Raw genomic sequence first — 21657 nt, forward strand, 5'->3', positions numbered from 1 at the left:
AAAATTTGTTTAGTCTCATTTGGTACTCATGTCACCAAGACTTCCCCTAAGGACAAGGGCACCTTTCATGTGGGGGCAGAGGGGAGATTTAAGTGATTTTGACAAAGGGTATCGGGGGAAATATATCATACCTTCAGCACTTGGTCCTTCCTCAGTGCAGGGAGAGGACTAGATGATCCTTAAGGTTTCTTCCAACCCTATGTGTCCTTTTGCTGCTAAAACAAGAAAGACCGTGAGCAAATATTGACACACCCATCATCTGCAAGGAAAAGGAAAAGCAATTTCCCAATCATCATTTGTAACAGGAGCACATTCTGCAAAAAACCAAAACAAACAAACAAACAAAGTTCTCAGTGACCCCACATATCCATAGGAGAAGTTGGGGACAGCTGTCCTATTGCCAGTCGCACTCTGAAATTCTGCAGCCACAGCAGGCAGATTTATGCATGACTTATTTGCTTCTTCGGAGCAGCTAGAGGAACAGACCAGCAATCAGCTCGTATGGCCGGGTGTTAGGACGGAGAGAGCAGTGTTAAACAGTTCTTTACAAACGTCATCCTAGAACAAGAGACTACAGGACTGAGAGAACTCATGCTTTAATAGACACTGAAATCACAAAGAAAGAAGGCCAAATGCCTCAGTAATTTCAATAAAAATATGAAAATCTTTTTACATGGTAAATTTCATAATATAAAAAGTTTAATGCTGTCTGGAAACAGAGTTTTAATTTACAAAAAAAGTCCACATAGGCCAAACATGGCTAACACTGCATACAGGGAGAGCAAGTGCTAAGGGGCTGCTGCTTGGAAGAATCCCTGCTGACAGTCCTCTTTGAGTTACCATCTTCAAAGTCCTTTTGAAGGCATCTGCAATGAAGGGGCCACGTTTACCACACCCATGTACAGCCTTTCCGGACAGCATGGCACAATAGATGCAATGATCCCAAAACTGCTCGAATCCGTTGATACCTAGCCTGAAACTACCAGTGCTTCTTAACAGATTCACAGATTTTCTGTACACCTGGATCAACCTCATTTGAAAGAGATGTTCACAGAACAAGTTTGACCTAATGAAAGGAAATACAGCCAAGAGCAATATATATGGGTGTAGCACCCCTTCAATGCTTTTTCCGTGTTTAAATAAGGTATGATTAAAAAGAAGGAAAATCAGTACCAGGCCACAGCTCAGGCTAACCAACAAAATGAAATGAAACTGTGTTTTGATCACTGAGATTGTTTACTGTTCCCATTTAGTTAAGCTAAAGACAGTCAATAAAATATATGTAATTAGTATCTCACACAGTAAAACATACTGGGTAAAACCAAACTAAAATACATTCTATTGCCTTGGGGATTTTCTGCATGTGGAAGGTTTAATGTGAAAGTGAATAATACCTAATTCTTATTGCTCACTGTATTAAGCAGTGTTGTCACTTGTACCATGCACAAATACAACAACGACAAATGCATTTAAACTCCACAGAAGGAATTCTAATATCAAAAGGAAAACATGTTATTTTCATTTCCTGAATTTCTCCACATACTGGGCAAACCTGATAAAACTTTTTTTTTTCCCTCACAAAAGGGTTGTTTCTCATTCAGGGGGTGGAGGAGTGAGGCACAAGGTGTGTGAAGTGTATCCCAACCATGACAAGCATGCATGTTCATAGCTTTCAATAAGCCAGTGGAAGTGCCCTGTCAATGGAAATAAACTTCCCAAAAGACTTGTTCTACTGACACTTACCTTCCACATTTATACAATACCAATTTCCCAAATACTGAACTTCCTCTACATCTGAACCCTTCCCTGCTTCTTATGCTTCCCCCTCCCAACCATTAAACAGCAACAAAAAAAGATTTAGCTCTTTCTGAAAAGTTTAGTTATCCAAAGCCAATATGAAACCCACTGGCAGCATAAAAATGGGCTGTACCAAAATGGCAATATATAATTTCTACAGATTAAAGATCCTTTAGTTATGGAAGTAAACTGCAAGTAGAGAGGCTTGTTTCTGGCATGTTATGCAGCACTGCAGGGAGTATTTGCTGTTGCTATAAGCAAAAAGCTGCCCACTTCCATCCTGGATGTCCCTGGGATGTCGTTCGACGACAGCTGTGTTGGTTACAAACAGCAGGTCACGTGAAGTCTCTCAGCAGTCTTGTGACCACAACGAGTTGCACGATCAGCAATATCACCATCCACATGAAGCGTACGTGTTGTACTGACTCATTTCAGCCCACTATTCTAACTCTTCCTGCTTAATGAAGAAGATACCTAGCACCAATCCATTACAGGAAGATGTAACGTACAGACAAGTAACTTGCATCATATGAGTTTAACAGATTTTCTTGACTGTTTTGCTACATTGCATAATATGAATAAATGAATAACTAAAGTCTCGTTGTCTTTCTGCACTGAAACTAATGTCATCATCCATCCCTTGTTAGTTGACTAAAACAACACAGCCCTATATTCTGTGCCTTTAGTGCTCATATTAATTCCTTGCAATGGTGAAAGGGAAAGCATTCCTCCAAAACCACTGGATTCTTGAAAATAATCAAAGCAAGCATTTGATATGTGCACCATCAGGAAGCTGAACACAAGTAATGTTATATTAAGGTGTCAGAGTTTAATCTTCTGTCCTGCCACCATGCCTTTCCTCCAAGATCCTGAAGAAAACCACAAATGATCAGGCCCATATTTGCAAGAAGAGCATCCAGACATGATGGGTGGAACAATTATCTGCATCAACCGTGTGCCCCTTGTAAGATTAGAGAGCTGACTGCACTCACCATTCAGGTAGTCAGGTGCAAGACTGGAAGTTGACTTAAGATCTGACTAAAGCTCAGGGCCTAATTAATTAATTAAGCCTCACAACACCTCTGTGAGGTAGGTAGGTAAGTATTACTATCCCCACTTAGATGGGGAAGACGAGGCACAGAGAGGTGAAGTGATTAGCCCCCAGTCGCTCAAGAAATTTGGGGAGTGCAGAATAGAAACCAAAAGCCTTGCTGATCCAGTGCTCCGACTTCATAGCTCGTGGCCTGTGAAATACTTTTCTTTGATCTAAGTGTGTAATGTGGCTGAGTTAATGCTACCACATGTCCATAGATTTCAGTGCACGTAAATGATCACTTTTGATTATTATTACATCACTGCATTGAATGGCCACTTAAAAAAAAAACCCTCTCAAATGCGATCCATTACACCTAAATACAATCTAAGATAGAGAAGCTTACTGTCTTTTACACATCACCCCTGGGTTGCTCTTTTTTCTCTTTTCTCCATGGATCAGAGGGTGCATAGATTCTGCAAGTAGCCAGTCTGCATGGTCCATCCTGTGCATGTTCTGATTGCACGCGGACATAAACCTATCTCATGTGCTTACACTAGGATACTTGTCTCCAAAAGAAATGAGTTTCCACCACAGGAGGGGAAAGATTTGAAGACCTGCCTGTGATGAGCTTTTTGGAAAGATTCAGCAGGATTAGTGATGGATTTATCTGGACATGTGATTTCTAAATCACATACACTGATGTCAGATTCCCGCCTACTGTGGAACTGTAAAACAATGCTCTGAGCTGCAGTGTTTGTCTCCCTTTTCTGTGCACACTTAGCAGACAGAAGACATCTGTGCTAATCAAATACTTGCCAAGATAAGAACTCCACCATCATGAAGTTGTGTGCCAGAAAGATCAGATCATTCAATAAAACCAGAACTTGTTTCTCTGACACACTCCCCCTACCTCATGCAAGAGGCTCAGATTGTTCATTATGCCCAAAACATTCTTTTGGGAGCAGACCAATCAGCAAAAATTCACCTGAAAGGTTTCCCTCCAGAAAAAGGGCACCCGAGAAGGAGGTTTTGGAACGGGACACCTCTCTCGTCTTTGCGTTACTAGCCTCTGAATGATGCAAGACAACTGCCAGTATCATGCTGCTATGGAGTTGCTGTACCAGCAATTTCTTGTGTTTGGCTAATTTAGCAGAGGTATCTGGAGGTATGTTATCTTATCCTCTTTGTCAGCCTTTGAAAGCAACCAAAGAAATGGCTTGTACTTCTCTAGGCAGAAACTTGTGCACACTTTCTTTGTGATATAAATGAAAGTTTTGCCTTCTCTCACTTCCCTCTCCAATCCCTGATATGTATTAATTTCTGTATAAAAAGCTCGCTGCAAAACCTCCTGTTAGGATAAGAAATACAAGTAGGTGGCTTAAGAGCTAATATTTTAAGAACAGACAAGTAGATTCATTGGACCTGCTGCTGCAAATACTGAATGCTACATAAGGACTGTTATCAAGCGAGTCCGGCCAGGGTCCAGGTAAGGGAACCAAAACCCATCTGTGAAAGGCCCGTGTTCCTGCAGTGAAGACAGGGCCAATCTGTTGCACACCTGTGTATTGCCAGCTGTGGGTGTGACCATGGCTTTTTAGGTAATATCCTACGGTTCTGTATTGATAAAGGCAAGTGGGCAGAAGCAAATACTTTTAACAAGATTGTAAGTCATCAGTTGGTATACAGGACATTTCAGCATTTGGAGGAAGGAAAAAATCTTCCCGGTGACAAGAATTTATAACCGTTCCCAGATGGCAGCCTCAAAGGGCGTACAGTTCCTGGAGCACTACTGGAAGGTGGAGAATGAGTTGATGTCACTGCATTTGTAGTTTCAGGGCGCCTGTGTCCATTTGGAGGGTTCTTTTGTGGAGAAGCAAGGTGTTGCTGAATAGATAGGTCCTTTAGTTCCAGCTTATCTGCACTTTCTTCTTTGCTGTGTCGTGGAGATAAGTTTAGCAAGCTGAGGACATCTTTCTTAGAAGTCATTGTTCCAGGAGCTCCTCGGAAAATCTTTATTGGGCCAGTGGAGTGCTGGGGAGTGCTCTGCCAGAACATCTTTAAGTTGTGAATTGCTTGCACTTTTTCATCAATGGCAGCCATTTTTAATTTGTCTATATCTGGGGCATCAGCTGGGCTTGAGCGAGCAGAACCAGCTGAGGAATAAGACAGAGCAGGAGATGGAGTGCTGCCACCAGGAGACTGATGCCCTGAGCTTGGAGAGATATTTCTAGGTGATTTAGAAATATGAGCACTGTAAGGAGAGCTGGGGTACTTGAGTTTAAAGTGAGGCTGTTCAGTTAAGGATCCATGTGAATCAGAACTTGGAGATGGCTGCCCACTGTATGGGCCTGTGCCTTCTTTGTTTGACATCTCAGATGTTGTGGGGCTATTATAGCCAGAACTCACTTTCTGCAGGGACGAACTCCTTGTTGGAGGCTTTGGTTTAATTGCAACAGGTGAAGACTGGTTCTTCTGACTAGAGCTGACTGGCCTACTGAATGCGCTGGTCTCTGAGGATCTGAATGCAGATGCACCTGCTGGTGTGGAAGCCCCATCATCGGAATTGTTGCTTTTGCTTATTTGACTACTGCTTCTCTGAAGACGTTCAACAGCAATGAGGTGACTCTGAGTTTCCTCCAGAATTTTTTGGGCCAACTCTTGTGGATCAAGCTTTGGATTGCTGTCCTCCTGGGACTTGACAGTGCTGTCAGTCTCAGTGCTAGATTGGTCAGATTCCCCAGTATCAGAACTTGCAAGTTTCCCAACTTTCTGGAAAGGTGAGTTTGGACTGGGAATAAGAGTCATTTTAACAGGAGAATTTGGGGTACTTATGCTCCCCTTGGAAATGACAGACTCTTTAATACCTCCAGTCTGACCAGTTTTGGTCTGTTTGTGATCAGGGGAAAATCTCGTTTTTATGTTTTCTTGGTAATTGGCCAAAGGCTCATTGCTAATTATGGAAAATCCTTCATACTCCTCCTCATCTTTGCTCACCGCAGTGCTGGTTTGCAGTGACAGCTGGCTCTGTGCTGCAGAAGGCCTATGCAGATAGATGTTCTTGGGCCTCTCGTAGTCCTGGCGTCCTCTGTGCCCCACACCATCTGGCACGCTCTCTGGCTTGGAAACAAAACTCATGGAAGAAGCAATGGAGCTCAGGCTATACACAGAAATGGCATCTGATGCAATGCTGTCCGGACAAGTAGGAGAGAATGGAGGGTTTTGATACTGGGGTAATACTGGGTTGGAAATAGACTGAGCAGAAGCCAGTGACTCTAGTGATGAGGAACTGTCCAGGCTAAGGCGCTTAGGAAGCTCTGTAGAATCTAAAAAAGAAAGAAAAAAAAAACATACATGTACAAACACATCCCTAGATACACACTAAAATCAGGTAATGTTCTCACCAGAATTAAGAGGAAATGCTACAGTATGCACACAGGCTTTATGCTACTCTAAAAAAACAACCTACTACTTAGTTGAGAAGAATAACGTGCACAGCCCAGGAAGTGCATGGGTAGGAACTCAGCTCAGGTATCCTACAGGAAAACTCTGGGAACTTGTCAATGGATTATCACTTTAGATCTCAAAAAACAATCATGGGTTATACATCCTCCAGTTGCCGGATTCTAGTTCCAGCTTCAGCCTCAGTCAAGTCCTGGTGTTTGTTTCCCATTTTTTAAAACGGGGCAAATATTTCCTACCCCAGACAGTAGTGCTACAAGGCCTGCTAAAATCTTCTTTTGAAAACATTTTGAACTATCCAGACACACAGCCTCTATTTTAGCATCTTTCCAGCAGGATAGTGTTGTAATGCTGTCTGCCTATCATCTGGAACATTTTTGGGAGGCAGTTGAAGTTTGGAAGTTGTCAGTCACATTTACATATCAAAAAAACCATTTGCTGCACCTACTGTATGATGTGCGGTCTGTAGGAAGTAGGTATGATGAGGTATGTATGTGAGCACAAAAGGTGATGACATGAAATATCAAGAAAGGCCATTCTGATCAAATCAGCAGATGGTACAGGAGCAAAAACTACTCTAAGTAGCTTTACCAAAAAGTGCCAGCAAGGACTGTAGAGCAAAGTGCATCGTCCTCCTATTAGCTTGTTTCCCAGTTTTCAGAATCACCTCCTCTTGCCCAACTTCACAAAGGTCAAAACCTGCAGCAGAATATGAAGAAAAAAAAATTGTATCTCACAGAAAGATCCTATGCCTTAAAAGAGGTGTGATCTCATTTATAACACAAGCAGAACAAAGCAATCAAATCAACAGAACAAAGAGATCCTGCAGTGTCCTAGAATGATGATTCTTGGCCTACAATGTACTGTTGCTGGTTTGTTTTTACTACTATTTAGCATGTCTACTCCAGCAAGCAGTAAGGAGCTTTAAGGTGCTGCACTCTGAACACATACACTGATCACTCCTATCCAAACTGATAAACATAATACAGCACTCAGTAATTTTTTTATGTGCAAATTATTTAGAATTGTCAGGAAATCATATACTAACCACATTTCTGGGGAGGGGTCCCAGGTGCCCCTGACATTCGTCATTAATTCAAAGATTTCTCACAGAAATAGGCCTGAAGAAGAGCAGAGACACTGGAACTTAGCCAGTGAGGGCAGGAGGGGGCATGAATGTGTGTTAGGAATGATGCCTGGCTTCTGCTAGCTCTTCTTGCAATTTTCTTGTGTGTCTCTTTTTGCAGTGCTGCCTCTTCCCTGCAATGCCCTTCCCCAAAGCAGGGTCCAAAACAGAATAAAGTCTAATTTGATATTTAGTCCTCATTTGTCTTTTCTGCAGGACACAGACCCTGGTACATACTATCACAGTGGTATGTCCTATCCTTGCTCAGTGCACAGGTTTCGCTGCCAAAGGAACAGTTGGTTCATTCCATAGAAGGCCAGAAGCAAACTAACTAGTATATATTATAAACAGCAAGGGAACAGAACCCTGAAATAAAAAAATGGGGTTGAACCAACCTGATGGCACCAAGCTGCTGTCAACCCTGTAATCCATGTTCTGCTGCCTCAGGAGATGTTTCAGTGCATGCAGAAAAACTCACCCTGCCACTGGCCCACCAGTGAGTGCATGTGAACTGGTAGAGATATATTGAGCAGTCAGGGATCGCATCCAGAGACGCAGAGAACCAAGCAGTACCCAGGCAAAAAAATCTAATGCTGTGAGCCCCCACACTACTTGAAGCTACCACAAAGACATGAGTAATAGCAAGAAAATGGGAGGAAGTGTTTTCCTACCTAGAGCTGCCAGAAACTCATGACAGCCAGGAAGCCTCCAGAGCTGGACACTGATGGAAACCTGGATTGGTGCAGAGGAGAAATCCTGCTCCTTCTCTCCTGCCTGAAGTTGAACCAAGACTTGATGTAGCTGAAGATAACAATACAAACGTTAGCCATTCCTTACAAACCATATCATCGTTTTTCTGATGAAAAGCTAAGGAAATGCACTGCAAACAGCCCTTTCTCTATAGACCCATATAATCAGCTGCTGCCCCTGAGCAGAACAGTGAGATGAAAAGGTCTGGGCAGAGGAAGCAGTCCAGGGACAGTGACGATCAACAAACTTGAACACCAGCAAAGCAAGGGACAGAACAGGGGTGAGGGCTGGAGATGTGGCCAGTGGAAAAAGCAAGGAGGAAGCACAGCAGAAAAATCTGGGACATGAAAGAAAAGGAAAGAGACACTTTGAGGCTGCTCACAGATGTTTGCTAAAGCCCACTCCATGATTGAGCCATACCCCTTCTGTGAATCCCAAGAAACTCATTCTCAGCATTAAACCGGGCAGAATAAAGTCATATGAAACTACAGAAGACTTTCCTAATACCTTCATGACTTCCCAGGAAAGAAGGCTCTCAACAGTGCCCAAGAGACAGAAATAGCAAAGTTCAGAAAAAATGTGTTTATGAAGATCTGACACAAATTAAGGTGCCAGGATCCCACTGAACTCAGAAACAGACAGGGCAGGAAGGATGGAAAGTCATTAATCCAGGACCAAATGCATCCCAGGACCACCCATCTCAGCCTGGAAGCTCTTACAACCCACAAAAGCTTACACTGTCTTTTTTCCACATTAGCATTACAGAGCAAATTCCAGGCCTGTAAGCAGGGTGAAGAGACTACCCTGCAGCTCAGGGAAATGGGTCTGCAATGACCGTGCACTCTGTGTCTGTGCACTCTATCCTGCACAGGAGTGTCATTCCCCCCTGCATGTCATACTCACCATTCCCACCATATTTTTAACAGCCTTCGGGCAGCAGATAACAAGAAAGAAAAAGAGAGGAGAAAAGAAGGAAAGAAAGAAAGAACACAGGTTATTCTGTGCTACAAAGTGCCTGTGGGAGGGAACCCTGCCGTGCAGTGACACATCTGCATGCAAACCAGCATCCTGAGTGCAAGATGCTCTACCCAGAGAAAGAAGAAAGTAATGGAAATGGCTTGAGCAGTGAATCAGGAGGAGCCCAGCAGCATGGGAAAAGGCAGCTGGAATCTGGGAGTGCCCAGCTCATTACAATCAAACCAGACACAGAACGGGCAGATACCCCAGGCCGACCCACATTCTGGCAGAAGGCTGAACACAAACAAGCCTCTCTCGTTTTCTCTGGGATACATTATCGGCCCTTGCTGCAGTCAACGATCCCTAGCTTTTTCTTGTACATGCAGTAGTACCAGAGTTCTTCCTTTTCCGGTTCCTGCCTTCCATTTTCGCACATAAAAATACATACTTTCTATCCAGAGCAAGAGATCTGCTCCCTGCCTTGCTGCTTCACTAATACCAAGAGCACCTGCTCCATTATGAAACCTATCCCTCTCTGCTGGAGATGCAGAGGAAAGCACTAGCCAGCAACTGAACTACCAGTCATTACAGCTTTGAACGGAGACATCTCCCAACATACTTTAAACAGCCTTCAGTCCTTTGGGACGGCAGAGCCTTAGCTGCTCACTAACTGAACTGCTGAGAGGAAGGAGGGGAGGAAAAGCGACTAACAGCAGAGGAAGGAAGAGCTAAGTCAAAACCACCCTAACTTTTAACTGGATAGACTCTTGTGCAAAAGGGAATTCTGCTGGGGTTTTGGGCTACAGAAAAACATTTGCAAAAACAACGCAATACCTCTGCCAATATAAGGAAATGGTGAGTACATCTTTTGTTAGCTGTGTATAGCCATCTGAATTTCTTTCCCTTGCATGATTTAATTATCTGAGGCAAGACGACAACTGGGAAATAATCTCAGGGATATTGTTACACATACAGATCTACTGGAATGTCCTTTACTCATCACGTCCCACTTACTCTGGGCCTCCCTCTGGTGGCAATGAGGACAAAATAACCTACTGCTATTCAGCCACGAAAGCCTCAGGCACTGACAAAAGAGCCAAGGCAAGACAGCAAAATCCCATAAAGCACAAACCATTAGAAATATCTCACATGCTACTGTAGATTCTGACAAAAAAACATTTCCTTGAAACAGACTCAGTCTAATGGATAGCCAAAGCAGGCTTCTTAATGGATAACTGCAAAGCTGGACCTGTTGTTTTGTATTTTGTGCAGAGAGAGTCAACATGACAGAGTGAAGGGGACCCTTCTAAAACTACATGGGGATAATCCCAGCTACCCACTGCAGCGCTTCCCTAGAACATTTCTGCATGGGGAAAGGGGAAAGAAGGTGAGCTATGCACCTATTCACAACATTCACTGTGTGCATTTACTAAAGCAGGAAAATGATCAAGATAAACTGCATTAGAGGAGAATCAGGACAGTAAGAAACATGTGACAGAAAGCCAGCCAGGCTGGTGGCACAGAGTAAGGTTAGGTTAGCCTACGCATGCTAGAAAGGATGGGGAGAGAGGGGAATGTGAAAAGGGGAGGCAGTGCTCTGTTCTTAAAGATACCGAATCCTTCTGGCAGAGCTATGAACACTCAAACCAGCAGAGGCTCAGGCTTGAGAAGTACCTCACAGACCTCACGTTGTCCAAGTAGGTGCTATTGTTTGGGACACTGGTAATTATTCTGGACAAAGACCAGCCAGCACGGGCCCCGGATGGGGTTGCCAAAAAGCAGTTAGTGCTTCTACCACTCTTTTTTCCTGTATTTTGCTTCCCCCTCACTGCTGTACGTATTATGTTTTCACTTCTGTCTCTGAACTGGGAGACCCAAGGCCATGCAGCTCAATAACATGCCTGCATTTTGCTCTCCTGGACATTCACTTTCACTCGCACAAGAGGAAAGTTTAGAATTTCAATACTGAAGTCTCCTAGCATGCAACCGCTGGGCTGATAAACTGGGGCATAAACCATTTTGTTCATTTCTGAACTCACTGGCCTGGAAGGAAGCATTTGGAAACTGGTGCTGGAGAGAAACCTCCCAACTTACCCGGTTGATAAGCTGTTCTCCTGTTTCTGAAGCTGTGATAAGTTTACAAAGTGCCTGAAGTGCAGGGTTAGGCAAACCTGAAAAACATCAACAGAAACAGGGTTCGTTCAAAAACCGTTGCTTGATTGTTCAATCTGTTTCTTTATTTGCTCAAAATCTGCTTCTTGATACAACAATCTGAACAGAACACAAACTCATCTAATTCCTAAAATCTCTCCCCCACATCAGTGAATGGTTCTGGAAGCAGCAGCAATTTCTGGAAAGCAAAAGTATCTTCCCAACTTTGTATCTGATCACACAGTTTCTGACTGAGAGCAGGGAGAAAGGAACAGTCACATCATGCTTCCCAGATACTGGATCCAGTGGTAAATATTTCCATGTATGACAAAATACTCAACAAACATTTACTTCTAGAGCCTTTGTCCTGTCAAATGCTTTTATTTTGTTATTGTAGAAACCTAGAACAACATCAGACAAATTTCATCATTTTGTAGGCTTGCATCAAAGAAAAGCAGGGAAAGGCAGAGGTCTGCTTGCACAGAGCCCATGGTTGGCCTGGGGCTTACCTAGGAGGGACTGTATGGTGGTGCTGCACTGCTGTAGCCGCTCACCAGGGTCAGAGGTGGGGAAGAACACTGCTGCGGGCAGGCCGCTGGCAGGAGGGTCCAGCCGAAACCCCACGGCCGTGAGTAGCGCCTGCCAGCCGGGAATGCCACCAACTTTATTCTCCACGCTTTGCTGGGAGGTATACATGGAGTTGTGCTGCCCATTCTGGATCCGCTGCAATGACTTCTCCACCTTTGGGGAAAAATACAGCATTAGCTTATTTTATAAGAGATTTTTATTAACGATCTTTGTACGCAGTGAAGAGGCAGGAAAGGCAGACAGCAAGACCGACGTTGAACCTGCCTTGTCTTACACAGAAGGATGTTAGTGCCCTTGGAAGCAGAGGCCCCAGTAACTCAATACTCAGTTGCAAAATCGCTGTGATCAGTCACTATTCTCTGGGATGCTGGGGAAATGAATGCCATAGGAAACTAGGTACCAGTTTGATTGTGATCATTCCTATAAGACTGGCAGCTGCGTTTGTCCCCAAAAGATGACTCATGCTCAGGTTCCAGTCTCTTGAGTACACTGCTCATTACCAGGCAAGACCGTGCAACCAGCTATATGGTAAATAGCAAAGAGAGAGAAGCGTTCACAATAAACAGCAACTGCGATGACTAGTATTATTCATAGGTTTCCACCACCCTATGGATATTCCACATTCCTGTGGCAGCAGAGAAGACACGTTGGAAGGAAAAATACTCAAAATCATGAGAGATGATTCTAACCATCTGGCAGCTTGGCCTTGGTCCTGCTGCTCCCCACAGCAGGCTACTGGCACATATGGGAACAAAATTGCCTCTTATCTCCAAATATGCAAAGAGACAGCGGTCACTAAATTACTCTGCAACTCCATTACTGCTTCCCTTGCAAAGTTTGTAGCGTTTTTCTTGTAAAAACAATTAACCTCAGCAATTATCTCATTTTTAAAGCACAGACTCAATTCAACAGCTATTGCAAACAAGATGAGTCTGAGGAAGAGTTTGTGACAACACAAGGTAGGATTTGGTATCTGCTCTGGAAACCCCATCAGGTATCCCACTCTTTTCACTGTGACCCAGAATTTCAGCAAGATATTACCTTGTGCTAAGGGAGAAAGGTTTATATTCAAGTGCAAGTGATTAAATCCTGTTGTTTCTCTTCCCAGTCATTCACAGATGCACACCCACAGGTAGCATCATCTCAGGACTACATAGGCTGCAATGCCCCTCCCCACGCCAGCTCAGTGCTATAACGTTTCCTTTCTCCTACCAGATGTAGCAGGACACGCAGGGCATCTCGTGCCCTTTCGGGGTGCTGCAGAATCTCAGTCAGGGCCTGTCCTACCAGCGAAGAAGGGCTGTTCAGCTTCACATCACTCCCGATGAGCATGAAGCCTGCAGGATTCAGAATAAGAGCTTTTCAATCTTCTCTCATTACAGAAAACTTGCAAAACAGAGGCAGATATCCCCTGACTTTTCAGACTAATGAAATAAATGGTTCATTGCCCTCTGCAGAGTTATATTTTTCTCCCTAGAGCAGCTGTCCACTTACTCAGTCCCATAGACTGAACTTCCAGAAAGCTCCCTGGATGTTTCTTACTCTTCTTCTCTATTAAATCAATACTGTTCTCCTGTTCAAGCAAGTGGAAAAACGCTGTATTGCAGCTAGACCGGTCCTAGCATGCTCCATGTCTGCTTTACAGCAGCAGAAATCAATAGATGCTAAACAGAGCCTAGAAACAACAGAAATCAGAAAATGGAGAGCTTTCCTCGGCTGGGTCAAAAACCTGTCTTGGCTTACACACTGTATAAACGCTTGCTTCTCCAGGCACCAGCACAGGCAGCTCTGCCTGCCCCTCCTTATCCATTGCCGCTGGACGTGGGGCTGCCCAGGCTGCGGTGCTCTCTGGGACTCGCCGCTAATCGTCAAAGTGGGAAGACTGGGATATGAGTATAGTGACTTCGCTCACAAATCACAGAAGCAGTACTAAGACAGTTTGAGCAACCTTGCTTGGTGGTGATGCTCAGAGCCCATGTTCATACTCATTCTGTTTTGCCTGGAACTAGGTCAACTTTTTTTTTTTTTTTTTAAAAGTTCTTTCCTTTGAGACAGCAAATTCTTAAAAGGAAAAGAAAATACAAATTGAACTGTGGTCTCTAAACTAAACCCAGCTCCCATCTGATACTCTCTGAATCACATCCTAACACTGGACTCAGCAAGCCTGAGATCAGTCTGTCAGACTAACTCCAGGTGTCCTCTCTAACAAGCTGTAGTGAGCTTCCCACTCCTCCAGCCACATACACTCTGCATCAGAGTCATACGCACAGCAGCTGTCTGATCCAAACAATCAGGCATTGCTGCCTGCACAAAAGGAAAAAAACATTCGGAGAATGTTTACAGCTTTCAAGAACAGGACTTGTGTTGGGAAAAAAATGCAGCTTATTTACAATTATCCCAGTAACACTGCTGAACTCCAGGACTTTGTCTTTCTGAATCTCAACTCGCTAATCCAGCTGAGAGGGAGCGAGCACCAGCACTTCACCCTGGGTCTGCTTACACTGCTGGGAAGTTTCCACTGGAGGCCAGGGAAACCTTTCTCCTGACAGGACCAAAAGAGTGAGACCTCCAAGGTTTACGTCATGGAAATCACAGCTGCTGATTGCTGCTACTGCTTCTAGAAGTACTATTCTTGCCTCATTACAGAGTCAAACCTACATTGTCAGTGACAAGGTTCTATAACTTGGAGCAAACTCCAGCTAACTATCCCAACTGTGGGGGAACTAGGCCCCAACGCATTTCACCCATGCAGCGAATGAGCTTTGTATCATGCCTTATGTCCTTCCAGTCACTGAGATGAAACACACTTCATCTCACAATTACTTTAAATCGTGAAATCCATAATCTACGTACTGTACGCTGTGAAATGCTCAAGTTTTCCATGACATTGACATTCAGCCCCACTTGGAGTGGAAGGAGCAGTCATGGACGGCATAGTCTGAAGCACAGGGGATGACTCCTGGGAGACCATGGGCAATACACGGCTCCCAGCCACCTGCTAGCATCATTCCTTGCTTAACATAAGCAATTTGGCATAAGAGCCCTTCCTAGAAACCCCATCTTGTTTATCAAAAAGCAGATGCTTCCTACCTGCCCAGTTGGATGGATGTGAGAACTGCTTGCTGCTCTGTACAGTTTTCATCGCTTCTCCAAGGGCTGCACTGGCTTTCATCCCATTTAAGAGGGAGGAATAGAAGGCATGCACAAACATTTTGGAAGCAGCCACAGGAACAGGCCAGAGTGACACTAGGACACACTGAGCCCCAGCAGCCAGGAACGCTCTGGTCAAGCCAATGACCCCATCAGCAGTGACTTTGCTGTTGGATTCTTGGTAAGATCCAAGAACCACTAATTTAACAGGAAGCCGCAGATCCAGGACATCAGCTGCTGTGAGCAGAAACTCCTGAAGAGGAGGGCAGTCTGAGATGCTCTCTGCATCGCTGGCATCATCCTGCATCCGAAGGGATTCTGGGATTGTATAGGGGTTCCCAAAAGAGCTCTTGCTGCTGGCTGGATTGCTGTCAGTGTTGGGTGTCAGGACCAAAGCAGCCAGCTTCCAGGAGATGTGGGTTGCAAAATGGACACACTCTGCCTGAGAGAGGGCACTCATGACCCTCTCTTTTGTCGCTGCATTGCCAACTAAGGGTTGGCAGCCAAGTAACTCAGACACCATATATGCCTCCTCTTCTGCAGAGGGCATAGGTCCCCACAGCCACCTGTCCATAACTGCTGAAGGGAGCTTGGGATTTCCTATGACAGCTGCCATTGAGGTAGAACTGGAGTAAGTAGGAGTATTCTTCCTCACGTGGGACTACAGAGAAAAAGAGAAACAGAAAATGGGGTTCAAAGATCTGCCTGCTGGGGTGCTGGTTGTAAAATATGCTGTATCCTTGGCTCTAAAGAGTAGTCTGATTGTTGTAATTATAAAAATGCTTTGCATTTCCTTGGTTTCTTCCATTCAGCTATTCCAAGGAACAGCTCCCACTCAACTCCAGTCAGGGTTTCTAACCCCATTTCTTGGGTGCAGAAATAGATAAGGATAGGAAAAAAAAGAGACTTAGCCTAGATCACCTTGGAGGGCTGTAGCAGAACTAAAAGTATAAAGGAGATTCCAGTTTCCCACCTTATGGGAAAAATTATTTGTAATCACTAACCGGTTTCTCACACCTGTATTTCAAGGACCGGTATCACCACTGCCAGCAGCATGGTGCTGCATGCAACTGATCACTGGGGCCTGATAAAGAACAGAAGAGACTAATCCCCCCATCATTAACAGTGACAAAGTTCAGACCCCTTCTGCTGCTCCAACGACTGCGTTTAACCCAGTGCAAGGCAAGACACACAGTAGGACGCTGCTCAGCAAGAGCAGATGTGACTAGGTCATTCTCCCTGGGGACCTGGGGCCTTAGAAAAGCTGAAGGTTGTTGCCAAACATCAGCATGAAGGTAATTCCTCAGGATTTGCCTGTGGTATCAACCTTGACTAATGGCTTCAGTATCATGAGACATGAGAGGCCTTCTCCACACAGAGAGCTGTCAAGTAGTCAACTGTATCAGGAGTCTGCTAGGACACAGTGAAGTCAGCAACGAAGCTCAGTCTAGATCACAAACACCTACATTTCTGCAGTCTACCATGGAGGTCCACACCCTAGGACATGGCACCCTTAGAGGAAGATATCCAAATGATCCACTCCCCCTGTCCTCCCCAGCATGCTTGGGACAGTGATCTCTGTGCTGCAGGAACTACACCAGAATCTACTTCACACCTGTGGTGCTCAGCATGCTCCAGAACTGGCAGCGCCTTGGGAAGGTGGTACATCTGTGGTTTCTAGTCTATCATCAGGTGCAGCAGGACACAGCTGCTGCTATTCTAGCATGTACCGGGACCTGCACCTCACGGGAGAGGGTCTATGAGAGAGAGGTTTTACGAGGCAATGCCAGACCTTGGAGCCAGGGTTCAGCGACTGGATGGATGGCACTGCAATGAGGCTGAAGCGCTCATAGAGGTACTCATTGGAGGAACTGCCCTTCAGAAGAGCAAAAGGAATGAGGTACAGTTCTCCCTCCAGAACCAGGATCAGCTGACGGTGGCGGCCAACAGGACCACTGGAATGCATCAAACCCTGAAAAGGAAAGAGAGATCAGTTTGGTCCTTTCACTGCCTCAGTCCCGCAGGCTGCACTCTCCAAGTGTTGGGCTCTAGTCTGATCCCACAGTTTGGCAATATCCACCTCAGAATTACTCTTCATGTGCACTCATTTGACCCCAGATGCTGTGACCAGTGAACACACACTGACATTTTGACAGTTGTATAAAGCTGGACTGTTGCTTTTATCTGTGCATGGAAGAATCCCATCCAGATGAATGAGCCTCGAGTTCACTAATGTGCTGTACAGCCCTCAGCAGTCACAGCCAGCCTAGGCAAATTTGCTGGTGTCTAGCCTCATCACAGTACACCAACTCCTTCCATTTTGGTGTAAACTCTTAGTTAACCCCAGCCACCTGTGTCTTGTTAATATTACCACCTCATGTTTTGAAAGAACACTTCTTCTGGTATTGAATTTTAGAACAGCAGCTTCTCCTATAAAAGCATACAATCCGCAGACAGATACATGTATGACCTGCACTGCGAGATGCTTGACACTAATCAACCCAGAATCAGAAACGGGTTTAAACAGAAAACATTTTATGGATGGAGGAGTGAGACAGGCTGATCAATAAACAGACAACATGCAAATAGGCATATAACGTGATTGCTGCTTCTGGTCCCATGTTACTATGGTAATTTCATTCTTATTTATCTAATATGTCTTAAAAATAACTAGTTACCACCCCAGGGAAGGGTAACTCCAAGGAATTAAAATTTGCTTCCACTTGCAAAATTGCAGCAGAAAAAAAAAAAGAAGTCTCAAGGACTCTGATGCAAAATGGCAGTAAATTTCTACACAATTCTGTGCCTTTAAGCTAGAGCAGCAGATACAGCTTGGCCTGGTAAATTAACCACTTAGGTAAAGAATGTGCCTTTAGCACAAGCTTGGATGAGACCAAGTCATCAACCTGACATAGTTTTGGAGTCGACCAGTTCAACTAGTGTTGCTCTATTTCCCTCTAGACTGCCTTTTCTTCCTAAACACAAGCTAACTTTGCAGTGTTCACTGCAGGATGGAGACAGGGACCTAGTAGGCAGGACTGCAAGTTCTTCTGAGTGACACTATTTTGATTGTCATCAGATGTAGCAAACATCTGTTTTGACAGGAGAAGAGCAAATCAGGCTGCTCAGCTAATGGAGACAGAACTGCCTCGGTCCATTCCAGGTGGATTTCTGAATTACATTCCAATGTTACCTCTTCCTACTGAAAATGCTGGCTTCAACACAGCAGCAGTAAAACAAGTTTATTTTTCAAACACATGACTTGTATTTCATAAATAATAACCTAAAAAACTATCTATATAGATACATCATTCTTGGAAGAAATAATATCCAGGTTCTGCCTCTTTTCTGTTATTTATCAAACATTACTCTGAGTTCCTTGTTTTAGAGCCAGTGTATTTCAATCCAGTCCCCATTTGACAGGAGAGATAAGAATCTTCTGTCTGAAAATATTTCTCCACTGTCAATAGCGAATGACTGCCATGAAACATCTGATGGAAAAACAAACTTCTGGAACAAAGGGGTGCAAGAGCAACACTAGAAAATCCTGAAGTGAGACATGCTGAATAAACAGACAATGTGACAGAAAAGAAATTGACACTGTGCATTTTGAGGGTGAATTTTACTACTTGAGACAAGTTTTACATAGAGAGCTCGGATAAATGCACCCTGGTCCTAGCGCACAATTCCTTCTCTCCACCTTGGTCAGGGTCTATCTTCCACATTGGAGAGTGACGTACTGACAGCTGAGCATTAATGTGAAATGCACTGACCCCATCTCCCTAGCAGTCAAAGCATAGCAGGAATCTGCAGTCACTCTCGAGCTTTAGCTCTCAGGCAGCAGCAAAGATGAATGAATATTAATAAAGAAACAGGAAAATCAGTCTGGCTGTCTCCTCCAGAGGGAGTCTGAAATACCAAATCAGGTCAGATATGAGGGAGAAAGTCACACAGTAGAAAGCCGAGCATAGACAGTGAGATGCTTTTATACTTTTTGGCTTGTAAAGCGGTAACAAAACTGCTGAAGGGTAAGAAAATTTTCTTTTAAAAGGAGTTAAAAATAGTTGCTGACCTCTTGCTGTTTCTGCTGTCCTCCTTACAGCTTCCCAACTCACCCCACTCCACCGACTGAAGGCAACGACACGGGCTCAGTCACTGCCATGCAGCTGCCGGGGACCCTCCCGTGAAACGCGCCTGCTCCGTCCTGACTCGCTCTTTGCGGGCGCCAAGGGCCCAGGGAGGCTCCCCAGCACACGCGCCTGCGGGGAACCAGCCTGCACGCTCTGCGGCTCAATCTGCCAGGCTCCATCCAGCCTTGCCTCTCAGCAGAGACCAAACTGACAAGCAGCAGCTTCCCACCAGGGGGGCTGTTGTTTTCTGGAGATGTTTTGAAGGTTTTTCTTGGTTGTTTTTGTAGATATTCTGTTTGACTTCCTGCTGCAGGAATTTTAGCTGTTGGCAACAGAATCTAAGCCATAGTGACATGTGCTTTGCAGAATTTTCCATTTGTATGGAAAACCCCTAGACTTTAATATACTTTCTTTTTCCCATGTGTTAGGGAGAGAGAAATAAAATTATGAGGCTCATTTGCATTCATATACCTCCAAGAATTATTTTTAGGGGTGAGTTTTAACAAAAAGAATCTATTCAGTGAGAAAGAGGAGCAAGGGTTGAACTGCAAAGCACAGGAACCTGTGGTCTGCTTCACAGTAACAATACAGGCTATGCCGGTGAAGATGGAAAAGTCTCTGGTGCCTAACTTGTTGGGAGCACAACGGTGCCGCGTTAAGCCTGCTGACAGCTGCTGGCTTGGATGGGCCTCTAATGTGCAGCTAGTGCTGCTATAATCAGAATTTTCCACTATGATGGGACAGCCAGACCACATGCAACACCTGAACTACATTTTCTTAGACTGTACGCTAGCAAGGATCCTGTATCTGATAGTTCTGCACTCTCCAAAAGTCCTGCCAAGCCCAGTATCCAATATCTTACTGGAGACGTAGCAATTTTAGGTAGCAGTCACACAAAACTACCAAGCAATACTCAACCACAGTTATTCCTGGCCTGGAAGGAGAAAGGAGGGCTCTTGGAGTTTGAGCCGAAGATTTCTTCCCAACTTATCATACCTATTTAGACTATGGCAGATGTTACGTGCCCAGGCAAAGCTATTTCAAGGACATTGTAGCAGAAGACGTAGAAAACCAATAAATGGCTTTTTCTACCCCTCCAAAGGGAAAGGTTCCTTGCCCTGCAAACAGGATGCACATGCACTTTCTGGAGCAGAACTGCCTGCTATCCAAGACCTAGGACATAGCCAGGACACCGAGCAATCCAGCTTCCCTTTGCATCTCTATTTACTGGTCATCTCTTTGATTCACCAGCACAAGATGTTTCCTTGCCCACACCCTCAGCGCTTGAGCCAACAGAAGTGCCCAGATGCCAGCAACAGCCACGTTCAGAGCACAGTCTGGGTCAAACCTTGGGATACTCAGTCAGTAAACCAAAGCAGGACTGCAGAGCATGCAAACACAGCCATCCATCACTGCTGCTAGCACCTGGGGGCCCTGGCTAGGAGCATTTCCATGCCCCTGCAAAAGCACCAACCTATAGGAGGGAGAGAGCAAGTCCAGCATCACTTGGCTACACACCTGGCTGTCGGGGTGGTACTGTGTGACATTCAGAGGCCCAGGGTGGGTCTGTGGTGCTGCCAGCCTCTCTGTGCTACCGCAGTGCAAAAGGGGGTGGGAAGAAGGAAAAGGCTGGAGGCGGCAATTCACTGAACTGTCTGCACCTTGTTTAGCAGCACTAAAAGGAAACAACTGGGCTCTGAGGACATAACTTTACATCTCGTTGCAGCGGGTATGGAACATAAATCAGAAGCAGCTATTATAGTCCTCTACTTAGAAAGCTGTCTGTAGCTCTGTTCACTTCATTTTAGAAAGGGCACTGCCAATACTGAAAAAGCACTCCAGACAGTGCAAGGAACAGCTTGTATGAGGGATCTGGGAAAAAGCAGTAACTGCTTTGAGCTTAGAAAAAAGGACCTTGAGAAGGTAGAGGAGAAGTGGAAGGGTGAGCATCAGTCACTGAAAATACAGAGTCAACAGCAGAGAGGAGAAGGATGTCACAGCAACAATGCAGAAAACTCCAGGGCATCTGTTCAAGCATTCTGCTAAAAGGAAATCCGCAGCTTGCCCAAGGACATGGGTAAGAATTCATCATGACCTTCACTGCGTAGGCAGTTATCTTTGAGGCATGCCTGCACTAGGGACAGTGGAGTGCACACACTATCTACACCATGGTCCCTAACCTAGAGTTTACCGGTCAGACAGCAAGCAGGCAAAAGGGCAGCAGAACGATACAACGCTCTGGAGAGACGCATCAAAAGCTACTGCCAGATGGCTATGACTTTCATCTTAACCATTCTGACCTTTGAATACAGAATTTATAAGAAATAAAAAAAATAAAGACTTTCTGGTTTCATCACTAGCTGCATTTAAGTTTCGAAATTTAAGAGAAAGCAAAGACAGTGCACAGACTTGTCCACTGCCTAAGGATACACAGAGACAGTGGTAGAGCTCAGGTGCCCAATAAGCTTAAAATTGCAAGAGAGCTGGCAAGCCTCATAAAATCCTCTGTTCTA

The 21657-nt window shown here is 44.7% G+C and overlaps 1 protein-coding gene across 1 annotated transcript in view; it reads right to left on the reverse strand.

Annotated features, from left to right (window-relative positions):
- Positions 1-580: 580 nt before the first annotated feature.
- TTC28 (tetratricopeptide repeat domain 28) overlaps positions 581-21657 on the reverse strand; it is a 228949-nt gene continuing 207872 nt past the window's right edge. Inside the window, exons 16-23 of the mRNA XM_026071549.1 lie at positions 16807-16986; positions 14955-15675; positions 13077-13201; positions 11786-12017; positions 11220-11296; positions 8090-8219; positions 6884-6991; positions 581-6156 (exon numbers count right to left, since the gene is read on the reverse strand). Coding sequence (XP_025927334.1) covers positions 4526-6156; positions 6884-6991; positions 8090-8219; positions 11220-11296; positions 11786-12017; positions 13077-13201; positions 14955-15675; positions 16807-16986 — 3204 coding nt within the window. The 3' untranslated portion in view covers positions 581-4525. The remainder of the gene's footprint in view (positions 6157-6883; positions 6992-8089; positions 8220-11219; positions 11297-11785; positions 12018-13076; positions 13202-14954; positions 15676-16806; positions 16987-21657) is intronic.

Source organism: Apteryx rowi, unplaced genomic scaffold (genome assembly GCF_003343035.1).
Source record: "Apteryx rowi isolate R43461 unplaced genomic scaffold, aptRow1 scaffold_328, whole genome shotgun sequence".
Lineage (NCBI taxonomy): Eukaryota > Metazoa > Chordata > Aves > Apterygiformes > Apterygidae > Apteryx > Apteryx rowi.